This window comes from Zingiber officinale, chromosome 2A (genome assembly GCF_018446385.1).
Source record: "Zingiber officinale cultivar Zhangliang chromosome 2A, Zo_v1.1, whole genome shotgun sequence".
Classification (NCBI taxonomy): Eukaryota; Viridiplantae; Streptophyta; class Magnoliopsida; order Zingiberales; family Zingiberaceae; genus Zingiber; species Zingiber officinale.
This window is the reverse complement of record NC_055988.1, coordinates 142890873-142913590: the sequence shown is the minus strand read 5'-3', so window position 1 is coordinate 142913590 and position 22718 is coordinate 142890873. Positions and strand designations below refer to the sequence as shown.

The 22718-nt window shown below is 34.0% G+C and overlaps 1 protein-coding gene across 3 annotated transcripts; it reads right to left on the bottom strand.

Moving 5' to 3' along the window:
* Positions 1 to 288: 288 nt before the first annotated feature.
* LOC122042479 (COP9 signalosome complex subunit 3-like) lies at positions 289 to 21540 on the bottom strand. 3 transcript variants are annotated; one of them, XM_042602623.1, is made up of 12 exons: positions 21259 to 21540; positions 20230 to 20345; positions 19898 to 20144; positions 15591 to 15648; positions 15428 to 15517; positions 14978 to 15040; positions 6386 to 6607; positions 5651 to 5740; positions 5262 to 5420; positions 5055 to 5176; positions 621 to 693; positions 289 to 549 (listed from the first exon to the last, which is right to left on the bottom strand). In XM_042602623.1, the coding sequence occupies exons 1-12, from the start codon at positions 21441 to 21443 to the stop codon at positions 484 to 486; spliced, it is 1491 nt and encodes a 496-aa protein (XP_042458557.1). In that variant the 5' UTR covers positions 21444 to 21540; the 3' UTR covers positions 289 to 483. The 3 variants fall into 3 exon arrangements, with proteins under 3 accessions (XP_042458557.1, XP_042458558.1, XP_042458559.1); XM_042602624.1 differs by having other exon boundaries at positions 6422 to 6607; XM_042602625.1 differs by lacking the exon at positions 6386 to 6607.
* Positions 21541 to 22718: the final 1178 nt, after the last annotated feature.

Sequence of the window (22718 nt, the reverse complement as noted above, 5' to 3'; positions counted from 1 at the left end):
GTTCTACTGGAAAGAATGTCTGATGTTCATAAATTCCCCTGTAACAGCATTAGATCCTCTTCAAAGACTACAAAAACTGTGGCAATGAACAACTGTTTGCAATAATATTTTTACCGGTTCATAACAAATAATTCTCAAATGATCACTGTATTTGTTGAAACTAAACTATCGAGAAATCATCGATAAAATCAGTCCAAAGAAAACTATAAAAGTAACTCGCCCTCGCAAAACGATAACTTCACAAATCTGTAAAAGAGCGGGCAAACTGTAAAACAAGCACATCACAGCTGTCAAATTTGGCGTCCTCAGATTACTCGAAAGAACAATTATGATGATGATGCACATAAAATGGTTCAAAAACAAAGTCATCCGACACTGTTTGGAAACTCCTTTGGATGAGAAGACTAGACAAGATGATTCCTATTGGACAAGATAAAGCATTGGCAACAGAAACTTCCCTGCCATTGATCCTGCAGCTGAGGTTCACATAAATTTGTGAGAAACAGAATCGAACTCATCGAAATCAAATTTCTGCCTTTCTTTCCCAACCTGCATTATCATGAAGTTTTGATTAGCTTTAATGGATTAGTGATGAGAGGGAACATATTCATTTAACTCACCTTTGACAAGTATTGGGGATCACATGAAAGATTGTCATCCAAGGAGCTCAACTTCTTTGACAATGCCATTAACCTGCAATTCAAGAAAATGAATCAGGATGTCTGGTGACAATGATAGCGAAAAGGTACCACAGAAACTGTGGAAAATGGTGCTAGTGGGGAACAAGATGATAAAGAGGAGGCACCTAAACCACGTCAGAGACAAGGAGATACAAAATGGTCATTTACTGAATTACAGAAGTAAGCAAGCAAGAATGCAAATGTAAGAGAAACAATAAATGGTAATTTAGTTTAGTTTGTGCATATATGAACAATTGTAGTATAATACCAGGGACGTGATACACAAAATGAAAAAAAAAAAAAGGTTTTCAACATGAAGGGGAAATTTGATTCACAAACAACACAAGTTAAGAAGTTTTCATTTAAAGATGTTCTATGTTTACTCTGTCAAAAATGAAAGGAAAAAAATGATGATACTAAATTACTTCTTTACCAATAATCTTAATACTAAAGTGTCACTCTTTCGAAACAAAGTTATCAATTACTATGTTGCAAATAAGTCTTCTAGGGAGAAGTTGCATGTCAAATAAATTGCTAAGGAAGTCAAAAATTCTAGCCATAAATATAATATTTCAACATTATGGCCCAGGAATCCCAATTGTCAGTTCACTGTGGAGAAGGCAATAGCAGCAGTAAGGCAGCAGGGAAAAAAAATTGCTGACCAGAATTTCCTGTCAAAATCATGCCAAATATTGTCTCCACTCTGGAAATAAGGAAACAGCAATAAACGGCACTTGGGCAAGCCCTTCCCCATGCACATTTCCCTCTGATGGCCCTTCCAGTGTAGGAAACACAACCTCAAAGATCATACTAAATGAACACCACCTCGTGTGGGAGGAGCCAATTCACAACTAAGCATTTTAAAAAACTGTGCATATTAGGATGGTTTAAGTTTAAACTCAACACCAATAGTGTGGTTAAAACAAAGGAAGCACCAGACAAGGCATTCAAAGAAACAAAACTATTTAGGGAAAAATAATCTAAGATGTTTTCATGCTTTATTGAGTCATAATGTGTAACAAGCTGTACAGATTGAGAGAACTACCCAATCAACTTCATTAGGCTCGACAATCCAACCTCCGGCAATAACACAATAAGTTTTAAAAAGGTAAATTAAATACAACACCCTGCTTCTAGAAGTTTATATTTGATCGATAACTCTATGTGCACACCATTTTCTTTTCTAAAATTTTCTTATTAGTCCATAATATAATTAATTAATCAAATTTAATACAAACTGATATATTATGTCATCTAAGAGCCAATTTTGACATTGCACTTCGATTGATTCATATTTTTTATTGAATGAAATTGCTTCGGTAATAGGTAAATGATGAAACATAGGGAACCTTTTATTGTTTTAGTCCTCAAATTCTAAATCCTGCTGAAGGAATTGATGTATATCTAAATCCAACAGTATAATATTCTTTGATCCAAACAAACTTGAATGCCACTGTTACAGATGTGATCCAAAATGGTTCACCAATTGGTTCAAATTAATTCAATTTGATTGATAACTTGGATGTACCTAAATATGAAAATTATAGCAAAATCTTAACTTTTCCCGGAATCTCAAATTTGCAGTTAGGTTGACTGCGAGGATAAAAAAGACGTGTTTAACTTGAATAGTATTTTATTGACTTTATTTAAGGAAATATCCTAAAAATAACAGAATATACAAGGTCACCTTACATGACTCAATCCTAAACTTTCACATCAGTTTGTGCAATATATGTCAGAATGAGATGCAAATGTCAACATGAATATACTAGGATGAGGTCGCATCAACCTAATAAAAAGAAAAGTAGACAATAGAAATTCTCCTCTCTTTTTTTTACCCTAGCTTTAAAGGTTTTCTGATGAATCTACTTCGTCCACACCTACTTGTGTGGGTGCTTTGCTCTAAAACAGAATGCTCCCTACCAATGTATTTTGGGTGTTTCACTCTAAAGCAGAATGCTCTCCTACCAATGCATTTTTACATAACATAATCACTCATTGAGTCATCAGAGGCTCTGTAATCACCAGTAGTAATGGACACATTCAATGGATACACAAGTAATACAAACTGATTGTCATGGCTACATGAGAGAGCATTGACAAACAAAGAATAGGTTGGACTGATATGTTGTAAGGCAGGAGAGAAGTATCTCATTTGCCATTTTGCTAGATTTTAGATACTTTTCCACTATATGCATAATGTGATGTGCACTATCCACCTGTCCAAACTAATGCCCTTAACTAAACCATGAAAGCCAGTGGTAACTACTAGCTTCTCAAATTCCATCAAAACCAACAATTCTTTGCTAGGTCCTCAATATTTTCTATCATTAATCATGCTCATATCCATTAGGTCGCTTCCCTATGGATTCAAAGCAAACTAATGATGTAAAACCATCAACTCATGATCCAGGACCTAATTATAGAAAGTGTGTGGAAATAAAATATTGCATTGCAATGTCTTTCATAAAGGGCAATTCCATGTATTTATAGACTCCATAAAATCTTTAAACATGAATCAAGATAACTAATTTTACCTTAGACTATATTATAATTTAATTATTATCTAACACTTCTTCTTCCTCAAGTTAAGAGCATAAATAATACCTATGTTTAGCTTGTTACACAAACAAGGAAAAAGATCTCAACGGAAATATAGTATTTGAAGGTTTTATCAAAAAGACACCAAGATAGCGGCAATGGAAGCACTTTAGCTGATCAATGTTGATTGTTTCTCTGCTTGATGAAAGATCAACTACTGAAGGCACTTCAGACAACGATATAGATCAATTTCCCTACTTGAGTGAGAAGTACATGAAAATTCCTCCTACATTGGAGCAATTAAAGTAGAACAAGAAATTAAAAATAGCAATTATCTGTCAACATTGTCATGCATGTGTGATTGGTAACACATCAGCAACGTGTGGTTGGTATGGCACGGGAAATGACTTCTGCAAGCACGTGTTAGTCATAGCAGTGCTCTACTCCATGCAATGCATATACATGACTGGATAAGAGAAAAGAAAAATAGAGAAAATGTAACTAATATGGAACTCCCCAGAGAGGAATACCACTTTTAGAAAACCTAATCTAGAAAAGGGGCTCGGATATAGTATGGAAACAAAATATCATTTTGCAATGAATTTCATAAAGATAATTACATGTATTTATAGACTTACAGAAAATGTTTACTTATTCTGTTAAAACGCCTAATTTTATTTGAAATCGAGGCATAAGAATAGGTATGCCTTAGAATTACTATATTTTATATTTTTATCACTCACTTCGGTTTCAGATTATTTCAATTCTCATTACCCTGTTTCTGCTGACTTTCGTCAACCTTAATAGGTTTTTGTTCAGCTGCTTTCAGAGAGAGTAAGGCATAGAAGACAAAAACTGAAATCCCAGTAAAAAAGTTAAAGGTACAATAGCAACACAACATAGTTATTTAAGGCGTAAGGCGACCAATAGTTATTTAAGGCGTAAGGCGACCAAAAGTGCATAGATGTTGTGGGGCCTGAGGCGTTAGGCGTAAGGTAAAGCCCATGCTTTACTAAAGTAAGACGCTCTGGATATAAATTTTTACAATTCAAACATATATAGAGAATTTCTGCCAAAATATTTCACTAACAAAATTCAAATATTTCATAAACTATTAAACAATAATATAAATATAAAATCACTAGTATTCAAATTCACAAACTATTTCACCGATTTCTCTGTGCTACTGATTTTCAAAATACAATTTTTGAAAAACACCATCAGAGTGGTGCTGATTTTTGAAAATTGATTTCTCAGCAGCCACAGTGGTGCTGATTTTCATTGAGAAAATCAGTGAAATAAGTGAGAGGGGAGAGGAGGTTGATGCTGATTTTTTAAGGGAGAGAAAGAGTCACGCAGAGAGAAAATCAATGAAATAAGTTTGCAAGGAACTAAGAGAGGTTGATGTTCATTTTCTAGAAGAGAGGAAGAGTCACGCAAAAAAATATGTTGCATGCATGCAAGTTAATACAATCTAATTAATTTAAAGGGTAATTAAAGGTATGGGTTGGGCTTTAATTTTTTTTTTTTTTAACTTCAATAAGGCAAGGGAAATCGCGCTTTAACTTTTCAAAAGGCGTGCACTTAAGATCGCTTCATTCAAGTAGCCTAGATCATTGCCCAGGTGCAAATGGCATGCTTGGCTACGCCTTGCGCCTAGGCGCAGCCAAGCACGTGCTTTTCACAACTATGAAACAGAAGAGTGGAAATCAATAACAGAAGCGGAGTCAAAGGTTCTGAAGCATGTTATAAAAGGCACTGGTCAATATAGTGGTCATGAAATTTGGAAATTGAAACAAGTCAAATATGAAGTGGAAGTTCACGAAACTATACCTTTGGATTGAAAAATCAATGTGCTCTGTCATTCCGCAACTTTTGTATTGCTCAGGATCCTCATGAAAGCTCACCATTCCATCCTTTTGGTTAATAGTAGCAAATATCTCTCCATCCTGGATCTGACATCATTATGCAAAGTTTTGTCATTATTAACTGGTAACTGACACATCAACTTATGATAGGAACAACTATGCCCAAACTTACCATCTGGAGTACGTGCATCTCAGCTTCTTTAGGGTTGTTCAATTGAGCAACATTTGCTATATCTTGGAGTGACAAGGTCAAGTAAGTTTGTGTCAGTCTCTGGATGTTGCGCTTGTACAGGGAAGATAATACTTGTTTTACTAAACCAAGATTGCTGTCCTGAAAAATAAGATATTAGTTTAAACATATTGTAAAATAACTTTTAATTATTACCTTGTTATCAACCATTACTAGTGTAAATGGAATTAATTTATTTCATGCCAATAGAAAATGAACAAACAAATAAAGTTTGAAATTTGTGCATAACTATATATACACAAACCTGAGTTAGACGGGAATATAAAATTATCAGTTTCAAACATAACAACAGAAATACTTAAATAACTTACAGATAGAAATTTCTCCTGGTTCGTTTGGATGCAGGCCTCTAATTCGGAAAATTTCCCACTGGCATAGAAATTAGCAAGATCAACGTAAGGCTGCAAAAATAAATTCACAATTGCTGAGATTCGACCAAACTTTTACAAACTAAATCCAAGAGTGCAATAAACAGCTTCCTAAGAGCCATTTTATCAGCATCAACAATTGCAAGTCCATGTATTAATAAACAGCATAATGGGAATACATGGGCTTACATTTAGTACAAGTCAACATGCAAAGACGGAGTGTAAAATATGTTTCAAAATTTCTCCCCATAAGATAGCATATTTTCCATGTCGAAAATTAAACTATTGTTTAAAAGTAATTGGTAGGTTTAATAAATAAGCATTAAAACCAGTTTTTATTTTAAGTTAATCTGACTTAATAAAGAAGACAACAAACATCAGAGTTTTTATGTGATTACTTGGTTTTATGAATGCAATAGTATAGTCTACTGCATTAACATGTAGTTTATAATAATCAATATATCAACATGTCTCTAATATATGCTCAATAGAACTATCTGTCTAATGGACATCAATAGACAAGAAAACAAACTACGAGACATTAAAAGTCAAATTTTGGACTCTATTAAGGTTTGGCTGTATAAAAAGGTTGTGTTTCGTCTCCTAAAAGAGGAGATCACTAAGTTGAAGTTTGTCTCCTCTATTTACCCTGCTAAAATATAACAGTGCCATTCATACTTCTAGGAAAACAATTTCCAGGATATGTGAGCTTGCATGAGATCCGTGATGGCATGAGTGTGAGACAAGGTTGATGGGAGCTTCGGAGCGAGCAAAGGAGATTGACAAGGGCTGATGCAAGGTTGATAAGGGCTCAAGTGCATATGGATGAGGTTGACAAGGATTCATGCGAGGTAGATGTGAGCTTGAGCAACGGGCATGGGACGGAGGGTAGTTGGCAACCTGCAAGTGACATGTAAAAGGTGAGTAAGGAAGACAAGTAATTTCATAATTTTCATTATTCTACAAGTATTGACAAGGGAGTTCGACAAAGGCTTAGGTGCCACGATGAGGGAGATTGACGATGGCTAAGGCACAATAGTGGAGGTCAACAAGAACTTAGAACAATGTTGACAAGGTTCTTAGGAAAGTCACGGACTTCAACGAGGCCAATGAGGCACAAGCGCAAGCAAGGCAGATCAACAAATGCTTTCAAGCAAGGTCGAGAAGGGCTCAAGCAAGGTCGATGAGTGTGAGACGAGGTTGATGGGAGCTTCAGAGCGAGCATAGGAGAGTGACAAGCGCTCATGCAAGGTTGATAAGGGCTCAAGTGCATATGGATGAGGTTGACAAGGATTCGTGCGAGGTAGATGTGAGCTTGAGCGACGGGCATGGGAGGGAGGGTAGTTGGTAACCTGCAAGTGACATGTAAGGGAAAGGATAGCAAGGAAGACAAGTAATTTCATAATTTTCATTATTCTGCAAGTATTGACAAGGGAGTTCGACAAAGGCTTAGGTGCCACAATGAGGGAGATTGACGATGGCTAAGGCACAGTAGTGGAGGTCAACAAGAACTTAGAACAATGTTGACAAGGTTCTTAGGTAAGTCACAGACTTCAACGAGGCCAATGAGGCACAAGCGCAAGCAGGGCAGATCAACAAATGCTTTCAAGCAAGGTCGAGAAGGGGCTAAAACAGGAATTAAGGAAGGGAGGGTGTTGATCAATGCACACTAATATATGAGTGCAAGGAAAGTGAGGAAGATACTTAATATTGTCAGTTTGATTCTTCCATTCTTTTTGCTTGTCCTCTTTCCTTAAACAAATTGGGTGGATCACACTCCCCCCTCCTCTGTTCATCTCTCCCTTCCTCCTGCTCTCCTGTCCCTTATGTGGTAGTAAAGTTGATGTTATATTTGGATCCTATCCTTCTTTGTAACTTGGGTTTGTGTTTTGGGTTTGATGGATTCTGTGCTTTAATATTCATTCTCTCCTTATGATAAAATTTGTTGTCGTTAAGGTTGTATTCACACCTTGTGGCAATATGTTACAACAACAACAACAACAACAACAACCAAGCCTTATCCCACGAGGTGGGGTCGGATATATGGATCCTTTTACACCATTGAGCTCTATCTCCTACTATATCATCATCTATACTTTAAATAAATTTTATCTTATTTTATTATTACTAACTAAGTCTTTTTTGGTCTTCCTCTTCTTCGTTTGATATGTGTGTTTATTATAGTTTTATGCCACATAATTGGAGCATTTATTGGTCGTCTAAGTACATGCTCGTACCATCTTAAACATGTCTCTCAGAGTTTTCCCTCAATAGATGCAACTTCGACTTTCTCTCGAATGCTCTCATTTCTTATTTTGTCCATCCTCGTATGTCCACACATCCATCTTAATATCCTCATCTCTACAACTTTCATCTTCTGCTCATGTGCTCGAGTCATAGTCCAACATCCAACTCCATATAACATAGCAAGTCTAACTGTGGTTTTGTAGAACTTTCCTTTAAGTTTTAGAGACACTTTACGGTCACATAAGACACCCGACGCTCTCCTCCATTACAATCATCCTGCTTGTATTCTATGTAAAATATCTCTCTCAATCCCTCCATCATTTTGTAAAATTAATCCTAAATATTTAAAGCTCTTGGTTCCAAACAACTCATCATCTCCTATCGTAACAATTGTCACATTATGTCTAATATTGCTAAACTTAAATTTTATATATTTTGTCTTTATTCTACTAAGTCTAAAACATTCCCTTCTAGTATTTCCCGCCAAGATTCTAATGTAACATTTACTCTTTCATGTGTTTCATCTACCAAAACAATATCATCTGCAAACAACATGCATCACGGTACTGTCTTGAATGTGTGTAGTGAGTTTATCCATAATTAGTATAAAAAGATAGGGACTTAGAGTTAATCCTTGATGTAACCCTATCTTTATTGGAAATGCTACATTTACTCGACATGAAGTCTTACTCTGGTCGTTATATACTCGTACATATCCTTAATTACTTTAGTATATGTTACGCTAACACCTCTCTTTTCTAGAATTCTCCATATAATTTCTGTTAGGACTCTATCGTAGGCTTTTTCTAAGTGAATAGTGTAGATCTTATTTTTGCTCTAGATATTTTTCAATTAGTTGTCTAAGAAGATGTATAGATTCTATTATCGACCTTCCAAGTATGAACCTAAATTGATTTTCAGTACCGTGGTCTTTTTAAATTTTTTTCTATTACTTTTTCCCCAATATTTCATAGTATAGCTCATTAGTTTAATAGCCCTATATAATTTTATACGTCTCTCTTATTCTTATATAAGGGAACTAGAGTACTAACACTTTATTGATCAAACATTTTTTTCATTTTCAATATCATATTAAATAATTTTGTAAGTCATTCAATACCTTTCCTTAAGCACTTTTATACCTCTATCGGAATATCAGTCTAACAGTCTTTCCATTGTGCATCCCATTTAAAACTGGTTCTACTTCTGAATAGAGCTGTTAGACGAGTCAATCCGTGACGGGGCAGGTCGGCTCATGATGGGCTAGCCATTTAGCGAGACGAGGCGAGCCAACCTGTCATCTCGACGGATTGAAAAATCACCAACCCAATCCAATCCAATCCAATCCAAGACGGGTTGCGGGTTAGGCAGACCAACCCACGGGCCCATTAAAAATTTTAAAAAATAAAAACGAGTAGAGAGCCCACAAGTCGGCCATTTTTCATGTGAACTTCCTTCATGACACCTAATGCTACCACTATGTTGTTCTTTAGCTAGATTAGTAATTCCATACAATAGGAACATATTCTGTGCAGCATAGGACGCTATCATTTTTTATGTTTTAAAAACACTCACTGCTTTTAAGAACCTAGAATGCCATGATAAAAAAATTCTATTCAATAGGAAATGTATCATAACAGCATGCACAACCTGAAGTCTCTTCTTTGTTTGCTTATGTACAAAGTCTTTGATGAGCATGTACGCTGAAGTAAAGCTGGAGGGGGTAATACTCATGAGATGGACTTCGAAAGCTTTCTAGATTTTGTTTTGGCCCTTGAAAATAAAGACGTACATGAAGGATTAACAGACTTATTCAAATGCCTCGAGTGATTGTAGCATTTCCATCTATTCCTTATTGTTTTGCTTTGTTGATCTTGAAACTCACTTGCCAAGTTGCCATGTATCCTTGCTAGAGATGTTCACCAAAAGTGGATCGATGGTGGAATCGTCTAGGGATGGCAATGGGTCGGATTCAATATCCTCCGTCCCCATACCCATCGGGTATAGGATCTTCGATAGGTATACCCATACCCATTAAAGAATCGGGTATCTTCTATACTTATAATTTTTCTTCTTTCTATCCAACTATTATCATTCAACAAAAATATATTAAAATTAACAACCTATTAAAATATATATATATATATATATATATATATAGAAAATTAAAAAAAATAGATTAAACATCTATATAATCTCCTCTTAATATCAACAAAAATAGTAAGTTAATTTTTGGAAAAGAAAACTTTCTTCAATATATGTATATATATTATCTAATCAGGTATTCGGGTCAGGTATCAGGTATTGATGTCCTTTCATACCCTCCTCCATTCAGGTCGGATATCGGATCCTCTATCAGGTTCGGGTGAAATTGTCATCCCTAGAATCGTTCATTAGGTGTTCTTATTTCTCAATCCGCAGGCCAACCCAAACTCGTCGCGAGCCAACTGGCGTGGGCCGAGGGCCTAGGCGGGTCGTCCTGCGACAGGTTTGGGTTAATAAAATTCCAACCCAACCCGCTTAAATTATTTAACGGGGTTGACCAACCCAACGGGCCTAACCCAAATTAACTGCTCTACTTCTGAAGTTTGAATTCAATGAAAAAAAATTAAATTTCTATACTCATTTGACCTACTTAAATTACATTTGGTAAGTTGGTCACCTAAACCTTCATTAAAAAGTTAATAAAAATACCTCTTCCACCGCTCTTTTATTTCTCCATTATTTACTAGTACCCTGTTACATTCATCTTTAATACATTTTATTTGGATAAAATTTCTTGTCTTCCTGTCTCTCTCTTGAACTATTTTATAAATGTCTCTCTCTCCTTCTTTTGTATCTAATTTTTTATATAATCGTTCAAAAATTTCATTCTTAGCTTCCTCAATAGAAGCAAATAAAAAATAGTGCAACATCGCTATAACTTTTTAATATAAGTTCATTGATCAATTAAATAAGGGTCCATAGTGTTTTAATGCTTATGCAAATTTTAAAATTGGTATCAATCTTAGATTATTCCTCTATAACTCTACACTCATATTCGACCAAAATTTAATAGTTTCTTATCTAATTCATTCTAATTTTATTTGAACACTTTATCAAAATTATTAGTGACTCAGTCATTATTGTTTTAGACAAACATATTTGTGTTGGTGGTTGGTGATGTCATAATAGATAAATAGAATAATCTTCTTGGTCATGTATCCAATTAAAGAATGACTTGGATTTGATTAGTCACTAAAAATAAGTTCCTTGGATCCATTAATAATATAAATATATAAATTGGACTCTTTTCTAATATCTCGAGCTTTTAGGATAAGTGGTTAGGAATCATCTTAAAATGGTATGAGAGCAAAATAAAAATAATATCAGATTTAGCAATAAATAGTTAACTAATCAACTTTATCTAGGGGTGTCAAAAATAAACCCGATCCACCAACCTAACCAAATCGACCCAAAAATATTGGTTTTGGGTTGGAGGTTTTTGGGTCAAGTTCGAGTTGGGGGGTTTTTGAGTTGTGTTAGTTTCGAGTTGGGTTCAGGTTGACCTGAATTTAGAGTTTAGTGGTTTTTTTTAGATTAAATCAAATTTTATTTTGAAAATCATATATATCAATATCAAAGTTAGTATGATAATCATGAAGCATTTGATAAAAGTGAAGAATTATAGGAAAAATAGCAAAAAAAAAAAAAGTCATTTTTAATCGGGTTATTCGGGTTTAGGGTTTTCAAGTTGTGTTTCGGGTTCAGGTCGGATTGGGATTTTTTTTTTTTTTTGTAAAATCTTTGCTTCAACCTGACTCGAACTCACCCAACCCACCCGAATTGACATCCCAAATTTTACCAACTTAATAGGGTCTAACATGCGATATCCTAATCAACATGGTATTCATAAAAAAAAAAGCATGCTTTTCCTCTAGACATAAGATGATAGATTGTGTTATGGACAATGATGCAAGCTAGGATAATATTATAACAGATTGATGATATATGTATAGGAAATATTTTTCTTTTGTCAATTTATAAGCATATTCTTTGTGACTTTCTTAATTTTTAAAGTTAGTTCTCATGAGCCTAAGTGGGTTCTCATATAAGAGGATTTGGTTTTAAGGTTCTTATAACTAATATCTACATCATCTCTCATATACTATATTGCAGTAGGAGATGTATCCTTTACTATGCCAAACTAAGCAAAAGGCAAATAATAGCATTCATAAAGCTAGGGAACAAGGGTACCTAAAATATTTTAATAAAATTTTAAGACCTAGAGACCTCTTCTCGTTAAAATTTTAAGACCTAGAGACCTCTTCTCGTTCTTTGTCTTTGACAGGATTTCAATCCTGATAACCTTGGCTATCTTCGACTTTCTAACTCGGCATGACAAGATTTTTTTTTCTATTTTGTTATTGTTTACTTCAAGGTTCCACTTTGTTCGACCTTTATACTTATCATATAATATAAGATTCATCATTTTTTCTTCTTCTAGCTTAATTTCCAATATATTAGGTTTAATCTAATTTATTAACGAGTTAAATATATATTTAGTTGATTAGACTAAACTTTTGAGTAGTTTTTTAGTTTTAAATCATATAAAATAAGATTAATATGAAATCCTATTGAATTGAATATTCTTTTTCTTTCTAGTTCGCATACAATAGCACTATCAATTTACATTTGAATTGTAACGTATTTTATGATATAAATTGTGTACCACACAATTATTCCAAATATATAAGAAACATTTTTCTTTTGCCCATTTATCGATATATTCTTTATGACTTTCTTACTTGTTAAGTTAATCCACATTTTGCCAACTATATAGAAAATATACTTATCAACATTAAAACAAGTTGAGGTTGCCCCTATTTCTAGAAAAATTCTGAAAGACACATTTAAGATTGTATAAGCATGTACTTAGGGGTTCAATAAATGTCTAGTTATGCAATGTGAGGCCATGACAAATACGCACATTAATAGAGGAAAAGGGAAATCTAAGAAGACTTGGTTAGCAATGATGAAGTAGGATAAAATTATTTAAATATAAATGATGATATAATAGAGGATCGAGTCCAATGACATAGGAGAATATCGACCCCACATAGTAGGTTAAAGGTTTGGTTTTTGTTGTTCTATCCACTTAGCAACATATTCTTTATGTCTTTCTCTCCATTGTTCATGTTAGTTCTCATGAGGCTAAGCTCATTAAGCATTTAGTTATACTCGGTAGTAGAATTATATATATAGGGTTTTATAGAGAAACTAATCAAATACCAAAACTAAAAGTAATTGATAATTTTTTTGTTAAAAAAAACTAATTTTCTAAAGAGGTGATTGTACAAGGATTATGTGAACCTAGTCGGTTATTGAAATTGCCACAAGGTTTAGGTTTTAATGGACCAATTAGGTGATTGTACTTTCAATATTCCTTTTTTTTTTCTATTGTAATTTTTAAATAAAATATGCACTAAATCTTTCTTCGTTCCACTTTCAAAGGCAATAGCCTCTTCTAGCATTGAGTCCCCAATAAAACTTCAAGGGCACGTCTATATGCGAGGGTTGAAGCACAAGCAAGAGAGAAAAAACAGAGGAAAGGAGTAAGAATCCCTTGCCTATTTTGGAACCAAGAAAAAGGAAGGAGGAAGAAGAGAATAATTTTGCCTTCCTTTCTTAGTTTTGGTTCCAACTAGATGAGAAAGGACTACTTTAACCACATAGCTCTTAAGAACAACAAAATTAAAGATCTAATTTGGCATTTTCTCTTCTTTCCTCTATTTTCAAGGACAAAACAAGAAAAAGTTCTCTCCTCTCCCTTCCCCTCCCTCCTCCCTAGTTTTCTTCCTTTCTTTCCTCTTCCTCCACTCAAGTATGCACACTCAAAAGGATGGAATGCACCATTTACATGTATCTTTTTTTAAAAAAATGAATGAGAATGCCACCAATAAATAATTAAAGTGGAGTGTGTGTGAGGTTTTTTTGTTCATACGTAGGTCATGGATCTGAAAAAAAGGCAAGATTTATCATGTAGTAAAGAGACTCAAAGGAATTTGCAACAGAAGGCTAGGAGAAAATGCATTTTGCTAAGATGTTGAACTCAAAGAAGGAGATTCTACATGAGCCGGCTGCAATTGCAAGTGAGGCGCAGGTGCTTGTTGCAAACACACCCACTCTAACTCACACAACCAAGATCTTCCATGGTTGGAAAATCCATTGATACTGATATGGATCGCTTGAATTGAATTAGCATCGGCAAAGGTTGATCTGATTCTGATAAATCAACATCTTGCAATGATCAACTATGTAGGGAAAGCTTAGAGATTCAAAGAAATAGTTTGACTTTATTATGAAATTAATGGAATCAATTGAATTTGGTCAAATTGAGAAACTGGACATAATTTGGTTAAAATTTGGTGAAATTAGGATAACTGAAAAACTCAACCAATCTAGACTTCCCACTGATCCCAACATAATTCTTAAAGCACTTATCTAGGAGAAAGAGAGACTGTCATTGCTTAGTCTTGTCATAGCCTGAGATTCACCACAAACTCAATGATCACGTATTCACCTTGCTACCACAAGCACCAGAGCCTCACTTGCAATTGTAGCCAGCCAAGTAGGACCTCCTTTCTTTGAGCTTCCACTACTTAGCAAATGCATTCACCCCTTGCCTTCTATTGCCTCTTCATCTCCATCAAACTTCATCTCCACAAATACACAGCAACCCTCTTTTCTTCTCTCCTTTTTCTTTCCTTTGCATCTCGATCCACACAAGCAAAAGTGGCCAAAGATTCCAACTTGTGACAAGGAGTTATAATTGAAAGAGACTAACTAAAGGTTGTATTATGCAGAAAATGAATTAAGTTTTGATGAGATAACTACTGTAGAAAAAGGACAACGATATAGAACAATACTGTCCTCAACAATAGTGTTGCAAATGGTTGCTCCTTTTTTTTTTTTTTTAGGAAATAATACAGAAGAAATGTAGTTTCGTTTTTAGGAAATAATAGTTATGAAGTTGATGCAAACCTGAGTATAATTCTTCAGATTTCTGTGAGCGGCTGAAGAAGTATACTTTGGGAATGATGGAACCTGCCCAATTTTGAACTCAATTTAAAATGAGCATACTAAAAACTTTGCATAGAAGCTAAATAAGAATTAACTATGTCATTTCTTATGGTATTAAGGAAAGATGTATGACTACAGAAAAACGAACAACCTATACTAGCAAGCATTCAACAAATAATGCAAGAGGTTTCAAGAGTCATTCTTCTGAATCCTATATAAAGCACTTTTTGTTCCAGTAATCAATCTATTGCTCAAGATTTAAGCAAAATGCTAGATGTTTGCTAAGGATTTAAAAATTGTTTTGTAATCTACCACAATCTTACATACTTCACAAAGGTTCATTGGGCCAGATGCGCATTATAATTCAAGAAAACATAGTAAGGGGCTAAAAAAAGAAAATACAGAGCATACCTGTCCATTCAGGATGAGTGAAACCAAAATATACTTTTTGTATGCTTCAACACATATTGCATTTAGAGTAGTCATCGGTGCAGTAACAACCTGACAAATATGCCCATTGCTCCATAAATTATTTAATCAGTTAGATATCAGATTGCTTATACCATTTACGCACATTATGAAGACACGCTAATGCTTTCTCAAAACGCTTTAATCCAATGTTTATCATTCCCCTGTTGCAATAAATTTCAATAATCATAACTTGAGTATAACATGTCAAAAAATCCAACCAGAAAAAAGAGAAGACAGAATCAGCATATATATGCAACCGCCTGCAGCAATGCAGTGGAATCATTTATTTTAAAAGGCCGCCTCCTAAGCCGGTAAGGCAGCCACATAGCTTACACATCAAGAACCCACAAAAAAGTCATACAGGCTATACAAATCCTAGCTTACTAAACTCCAAGTAATGTTCATATTGATTAGATTAAATTAATTTTGCCAAATAAACAAAAAAAAAGAAGGAATTCATATGCATTGCTTAGCTCAATAAATAATTATTTTGTTATGTGAATTAAACTGTGATGGCTGATTAGCCTAATTTATTATATGTTGTGTTGTATGTCACATTTGTATTGCTCAGATTCTTATATACAAAATATCTTAAAAGAGATTGGATTACTCAAGGCGATGAATTTAATTATAAAGAGATAGCTGTAAATATTCTTTACAATGATTGATTAGGTTGATTAATTTGATATATTATAGAGGCAAATTTATACATTTTTTTAAATTGTACAATATTTCAATATAATCAATATTTTTTTTTAAAAAAAAATACTGACTGTATATGAATCTGGAAAAAAACATGTGTTATGTAGTGGTTAGGCCACATGCTATAGGTGACATGTTCAGCCATATAACGCCTCAATAGGCTTTCTAAAAACTTCAGATGGAATCTAAACTTTAGTTAGCATCATTCAAGTTAATTAACAGGATTTGATTAGTTCTATTGAGGAAAGTTATAGGTTGAAGGGGAAAGGTTACGGTGGCAGCAACCACATCCCTAAGTTCTGACTAAACAAGAATAAAATTATTGGTGGAAAAAATCTCATGCACTTGTCCCAAATCCTCATATTGCTCCCACCACCCCCACCTCAAAGACAACTCCTTTCAGTCTAGGTACAACCTAGAAAAAGAAGCACCACTTCACACACCAAGAACTATGAGACCAGTCCTTTCATTTTAAAGTGACATATGTAGTGTACAATTCAAGCCTTTTTTTTTTACATAATTCCATGGAGATCTAGAGAATAGGATTTTTTTTAAGGAAAGTAAAAACTCTTCTTTTTTTCCTTTCCACTAAAGTGAAGAGATCAAATTAGCCTCAAGAAGAATGTTTGGTATAGTCACTTCTTGGCTTTTGACCCTCACTAGTCACTATATGTGTGTTTGTCCCTGAGATCCTTATTTTGCTCCCACCTCACCATATCTAATTCATAAATCCACCATTATAAAGTCATCACCATGGATTAGAATCTCACTAAATGAATGCAGTTATAGGAACTGGCAAAACATCTTGTTCCACAGGCAAATTAACACACAGAACGACTAGAGTCATAGGAACATTACATCCAATGCACTTAGAAGCTTCCTCTGAGGTCAATCAAGCTTTTGTGATGTGGTATGAGGTCAGCAATGATTCTGCTAGAAGTATGAGGTTAGTCAACTTTTGTAATGTGGTCCGAGATTGGTACCCTGACAAAACAAGTTGTACAATGAAGTATTCTCAATGCGGCAAAGATTCTTTGTAGTACATGACTAACTCCTCTTCTACCACCTCGTTATCCTCTTCCTTCATTTATGTACCTCAATTCTCCTCTTCTCTGCCTCATTCGCCTAGTTCTCCTCTATTCCTATTCTTCGTTCTCCTCTTCCTCTATCTTGCTTGCTTCTCCTCCACCTAAGTTAGTGCTGAGCACATTTGGCACAACTGACAAATCTCATTAAACATCGTTTTTTGTATTTTATTTCATAGACCTAAATAAAACTCTTGGATTTAGTGAAATAATTCAAATACATGACTAAAATTACTAAAGTTTTTAAAAAATAAAGAGATCCGAAATTTTTCAAATTTTGAGACATAAAAATATTTTATTTTAGGTCTAAATTAAATCTTCAATTTTGTAATTAAATTTATTAAATTTTATAAGTATAAAATCTTTTTAAAAAAATTAAAACTTGAAGATTTGTCTAATTAAAATTTTAAAAAATTCTGGTTTTTTTATTTTTTCAATAAAATTAAATTTAAATTTAAAAAAATCCCTTCAAATTAGATTGGATAGAGTTTTTTTTTTAAAAAAAAAATAGACATTGCACAGATATTGCAACCATCATGTATTTTCAATAATATTCCAATAAATGAATTAAAAATAATTTATTTTTAACTTAAATAAATAAATTTTATGTAATTAAAGCGCCATATCAAAAAATAATTGTTCCTTGACATTCGAACCAAAGGAAGAGAAGAGAGGCTCAACACGATTCCATTCAACCCTAATTTTTCTATCGCTTGTTCACACTATCTCTCAAAAGTTAAACCAGTTTTAATTTAAATAAAATAAATAAATAATTAAACTAAACCAAACCAATATTGTAAACTAGGCTCAACTGAAAGTCAATTAGGTTTGGTAGAGCCCATCGTAGACATGGTGATTAAGATTAAGATTAAGATTTGACATGAATTTATGTATAAGATAGACTCAATGATATTTAATTTGAATATAGTATTTTTAAAAGGTTAGAAATTATATTTACCATCTCTCTTGACTAGCCGGCCCTCGTTGAACACATGGAACTCGTCCCCTCCCCATCTCTCTCCAAGATATTCCTCTTTGTCTTTTCACCTTCTCTATTTATGCTGCAAGTTGCTACTCCAATGTTGATGCCAAAACGTTTCAATATTAGTCAACAGGCAAAATGGTAAATTCCACCTATGTCAAGCAACACATCTTAATACCTTAATCCTTGTTATCAATTATAAATATACCATGAACAATTCATCTTTATTCTCTGAAACTTCATTTTTATTTGATCATTCAATCCTACTTGAGGGGCATAAGCATTAACACTTGGAATCTCATTACCTAAAGTGAACTATAGCACAATAGTTCTATCACCAAATTTCTTAACTTATTGAAAACCTTACTCTTATAGTATTTATTTGGTATGATACATTTTTTATTTTAATTTTCCTATATAACAAAGTTTAAAACTTGTATTTATTGTAAGCATATATATTTATTTTACTCCTAATAATGTCATCTGCTAACCTTATCCTATAGTTATGGGTTAGTTTCTTTACCCATCTTGGCCTATAATAATAAGATAACTCTTGCTTATTTTTACATCAAATCCAAGAATTGCTACGATGGGCCTATTTTAGGAGGCCTCCAAGCCTACTTCGTGCATATTGAGGTATCCAAGTGGTGAACGCCCCCTGAGCACTAAAAAGTGATGATCTAAACTTACTAAAAAGTGGCAAATGACACAATAATTATGACAAGTTTAGACAATTTTAATGTTGGTTGTCCACCCCTAATGCAACCACAACCTTTTTCATCCAATCTTAGAAAATTGGCAATTTTCCACCATTATGCAGGTGATGGGAAATATTAGGGATTAAGTTTTGGATAACATGTGAATCCACAAAAGAAATTTGCTATTTTATTGAGATGACTAATCTAGCTATTGATCCTAAAAGAATTATGAATTTTTATCAAATGAACAAGAATGTATTCCCATTATCAGTAGCCAATAGTTTTATCTTGTAGACTATCCCATAACTATTAGGTGTCATGTCTAACTAGAGGCCAACCAGGTCCAGTTTAAATAATTGCAGCATCCTGACTGAATTGAATTTTAAATTTCTTGAACCAAGAAAACTGCAATCATCAGGTTGACAGGTTCAACGCCTTGATTGAGTTTTAAAAAAAGGGCTGAGTGCAACTCCATATACTTAAACAATTCCCTGAACCTACTTTCCCAAAACAAGCATATTTCTTGAATACCGATCACATTTTCCTACCTGTTCTTTGATCTTCATCCTCTATCTTTACAGCTGCTCAGATCTTATTGTGTGAGCAAAATACCACATGATATCGTGACATTTTGAAGGTGAAACTACAATAGTAATATAAAGAATGTGTAGATAGTGGAGGGCTACCACATAAGACAACAAGGGCATCCTATAAATTGCCTTCCATTGCTCCTTGAATTCTAACATTCTATAGCTTCAGAAAGTGAACCTCCAGATCATATTCCCTTTAATATGTAAATTTCAGATAATTTGATTGTAGATCAACAAAATCATGATTTATTTTGTGTTATATAAGATGGATAAAGAGGGTATAACTTTCAATATTTATTATATAATTCTCAACAAAATAATGACAGCCAATGAAACCATATCGAATGACTAACCCATAGTAGCAATAGAGGAAATGATCTCTCGGGTGATCAACCTCAAAGATGTCATCATCCAGAATGCTTAGTCCCGCTTTATAGCACTTAGCTAGAAGACACAGAAGAAGATAATCCGAGTGTAAGGTAGTTAATTGCTCTGTGGAAGTTTGGAGTTTACGGACAGCCATCCACAAGGGAGCTATTCCTTGCATGGGAACCCCAAGCTGCATAACCTGATCCTTGAAACTCTTACAAACAGAAATGACTGCAGAGAAAATACAATTCTTACCTCAGACAAATAAGATTTATAACATAGAAACTAGTTCTTATTTACAGGTCAAAAATCATACATTTTTCTGGTGCAAGCTGTATCTGTTCTGCTGAGCATGAGTTGATAAATTCCACTACAGTCAAAAGAAAACCGGAAGCCTCCTCCCCTGAGATTGACCCAGATGAATATGCTTCCCTTCAAGACAAGCACATTAAAATCAGGCATGAACCATGTTTACAAGTAAAGAGAGAGTAACAACAGGCAAACTTATACAGGAAGAAATTGTCTCAATACAAATTGGCACTCTTAAGTGCAGTTCAACAATAAAATAATTTCAGAAAAGGACATCTAACACTTATCAGCAAAAAGATATAAAGGATAACCCCAATGCTACAGTTGAAAGAAAATTGATTTCATTTCCAGCTCATATGGTACATAATGAATGGATGACCAGTAAAAGAAAAAATACTGACTCTATTTATAACTTATTCAGTTGATTCAGGAAGAACCCTTCAGATGCATGTGGAGGTACATGAACTGAACTAAATAATGGTTGATTGGTACATATTTGCTAGAATTTTATGTCCTACGCATATATAATTTATTTGATTGGCAGTAGGCCGAACTGCATAAATAGTTGTCAAACTGGATAACTATAATGTCTGAAGATTAGAATCATTTCAATCCTCTTTGCACTAATCAATTTAAAGCCACAATGTGACAGCAGTTTCTAAATTCACGAACTTAAGTAACACAACTGATTCTAAACATAGCACACTACCTCTATTTCGATCTCACAGTTCTTTCATTTTTTTAGCATATTCTCACAACTCCGGGACTTTCTGAAGCCACTCAGACTCTCTTTTTTTGGTACAGTCTTATGTAAAAATATGATGGGAGGAGGATAAATTTCTCAACAATGGTTGTCAGCGCGTGATCAAACGAGCGCTTTCTGCCTGATCACCAAGTGATTAAACATACGCATTAAAAACAAAAATAAATCAATAAAAAAACATACAAAAAAAGAAGCTAGAGACGGAAGAACAAGAGCGTAGCTTTCGGCGGAGGAAATAAAGCGAAGGACAAAAAAGGGTCAGCGTTCACTCACAGAAGGAAAAGGTAGCCTAGGGTGTGGATGGATGGGTCGAGCTGGGAGAGGAAGGGGGCGAGTCGAGCTGCATGGGAGCGGAGAGCGTCCTCGGACTGCTTGAGCAGGGAGTGGAGGTGCGAGACCTCGTCGGGACTCCTGGACAAGCCCTGGATGTGCGCCACCAGCACCTCAATCGACTCCATCGCCGTGCTCTTCCCCTCGCCGATCGCAGACCCTCCTGATTGAATTTGAAACTGAATCCCACGAGGCTCGGGATGAGAAGCAGCTCAAAAGCCGGTCGATGGTTTCGGTTCTTCGCCGGCCCTTCGTCTAATACCAATGTCGCAATGGGTCAGCGAACGGGCCGATGAATGGACCGGGCCAAAATGGGAACCCGGCCTGGTCCAAAGTTTGTAAGAGGTGAAATTTATCTCGACTCTCTTCTTAATCTGTCTTTCTAAGTAAATAAGCTATAAATATAGCTTTTATATTTGCATATTTAATATCATTTTTTCTATAGTTTATTTTTTAAAAAATAGTTATTTATCAAAAATCTAAAGAAATATGTTACTAGTTATTATCTGAATATATTATTAAAATTCTACGTTCTCCCCTCTATCAACCTTTCCAAATTAATTATCTGGATGACTAACATAAAAACTAAGGTCAAAGGATCATTTTACCTCACGGTTTAGGTTCTTCTAGTGATTAATCAGGTATTTAAAGGTTAAATTTCATTTATAAAGCACTATACAGATTTTTCTTAACTTAAATAGGTATTTATGAGCATTTTTCAATTTATCCTATGGTTGATGAAAAATTTTCATGAGACTAAATTTATTATCTTTAAAATTAATCGATTTAAAAAATTAACTATCTAAATTACTAAAAAAATAATGATTTTCTTGATAAAGCAATGATAATTTAATTATTATAGATAAATAATCTTTCTATGATTTATATATCTGATAACTTGAAAATATAACTTATGGTACATATAGATATTTTTCACTCTTAAATAGATCTTTACGAGTACTTCCTAATTTATTATGATAGTTGATAAAATATTTTCATAGATAATCACCTTCAAAATTAATAGTTTGAAGAATCAAATATTTAGATTATTAAAAAATAAAACAAATATTTGATAGAGCAATGATAATTTAATTATTATTTATCTATTAGATAACTCTAAAATACTGGTAAAAAGATAAAATCGTCACTTTAATAGTACTTTTCTTCAAAGAGATAAATCATGAAGATTTTATCCGATAATAATATTACACGTAAAAAGATGAGGCAACTAACAAGACATTTCAATCCCAAACTTATGAATGACAATATACCTACATTAATTATATGGGTCAGCACGTGGGCCTCCAAATACAACTTATGAATACTGTGAAGTTGATTTTCAAAATACTGATTTTTAGTGACAAATTAATTTTTCTTAATAATTAGTCTTCTTAGACGTAACA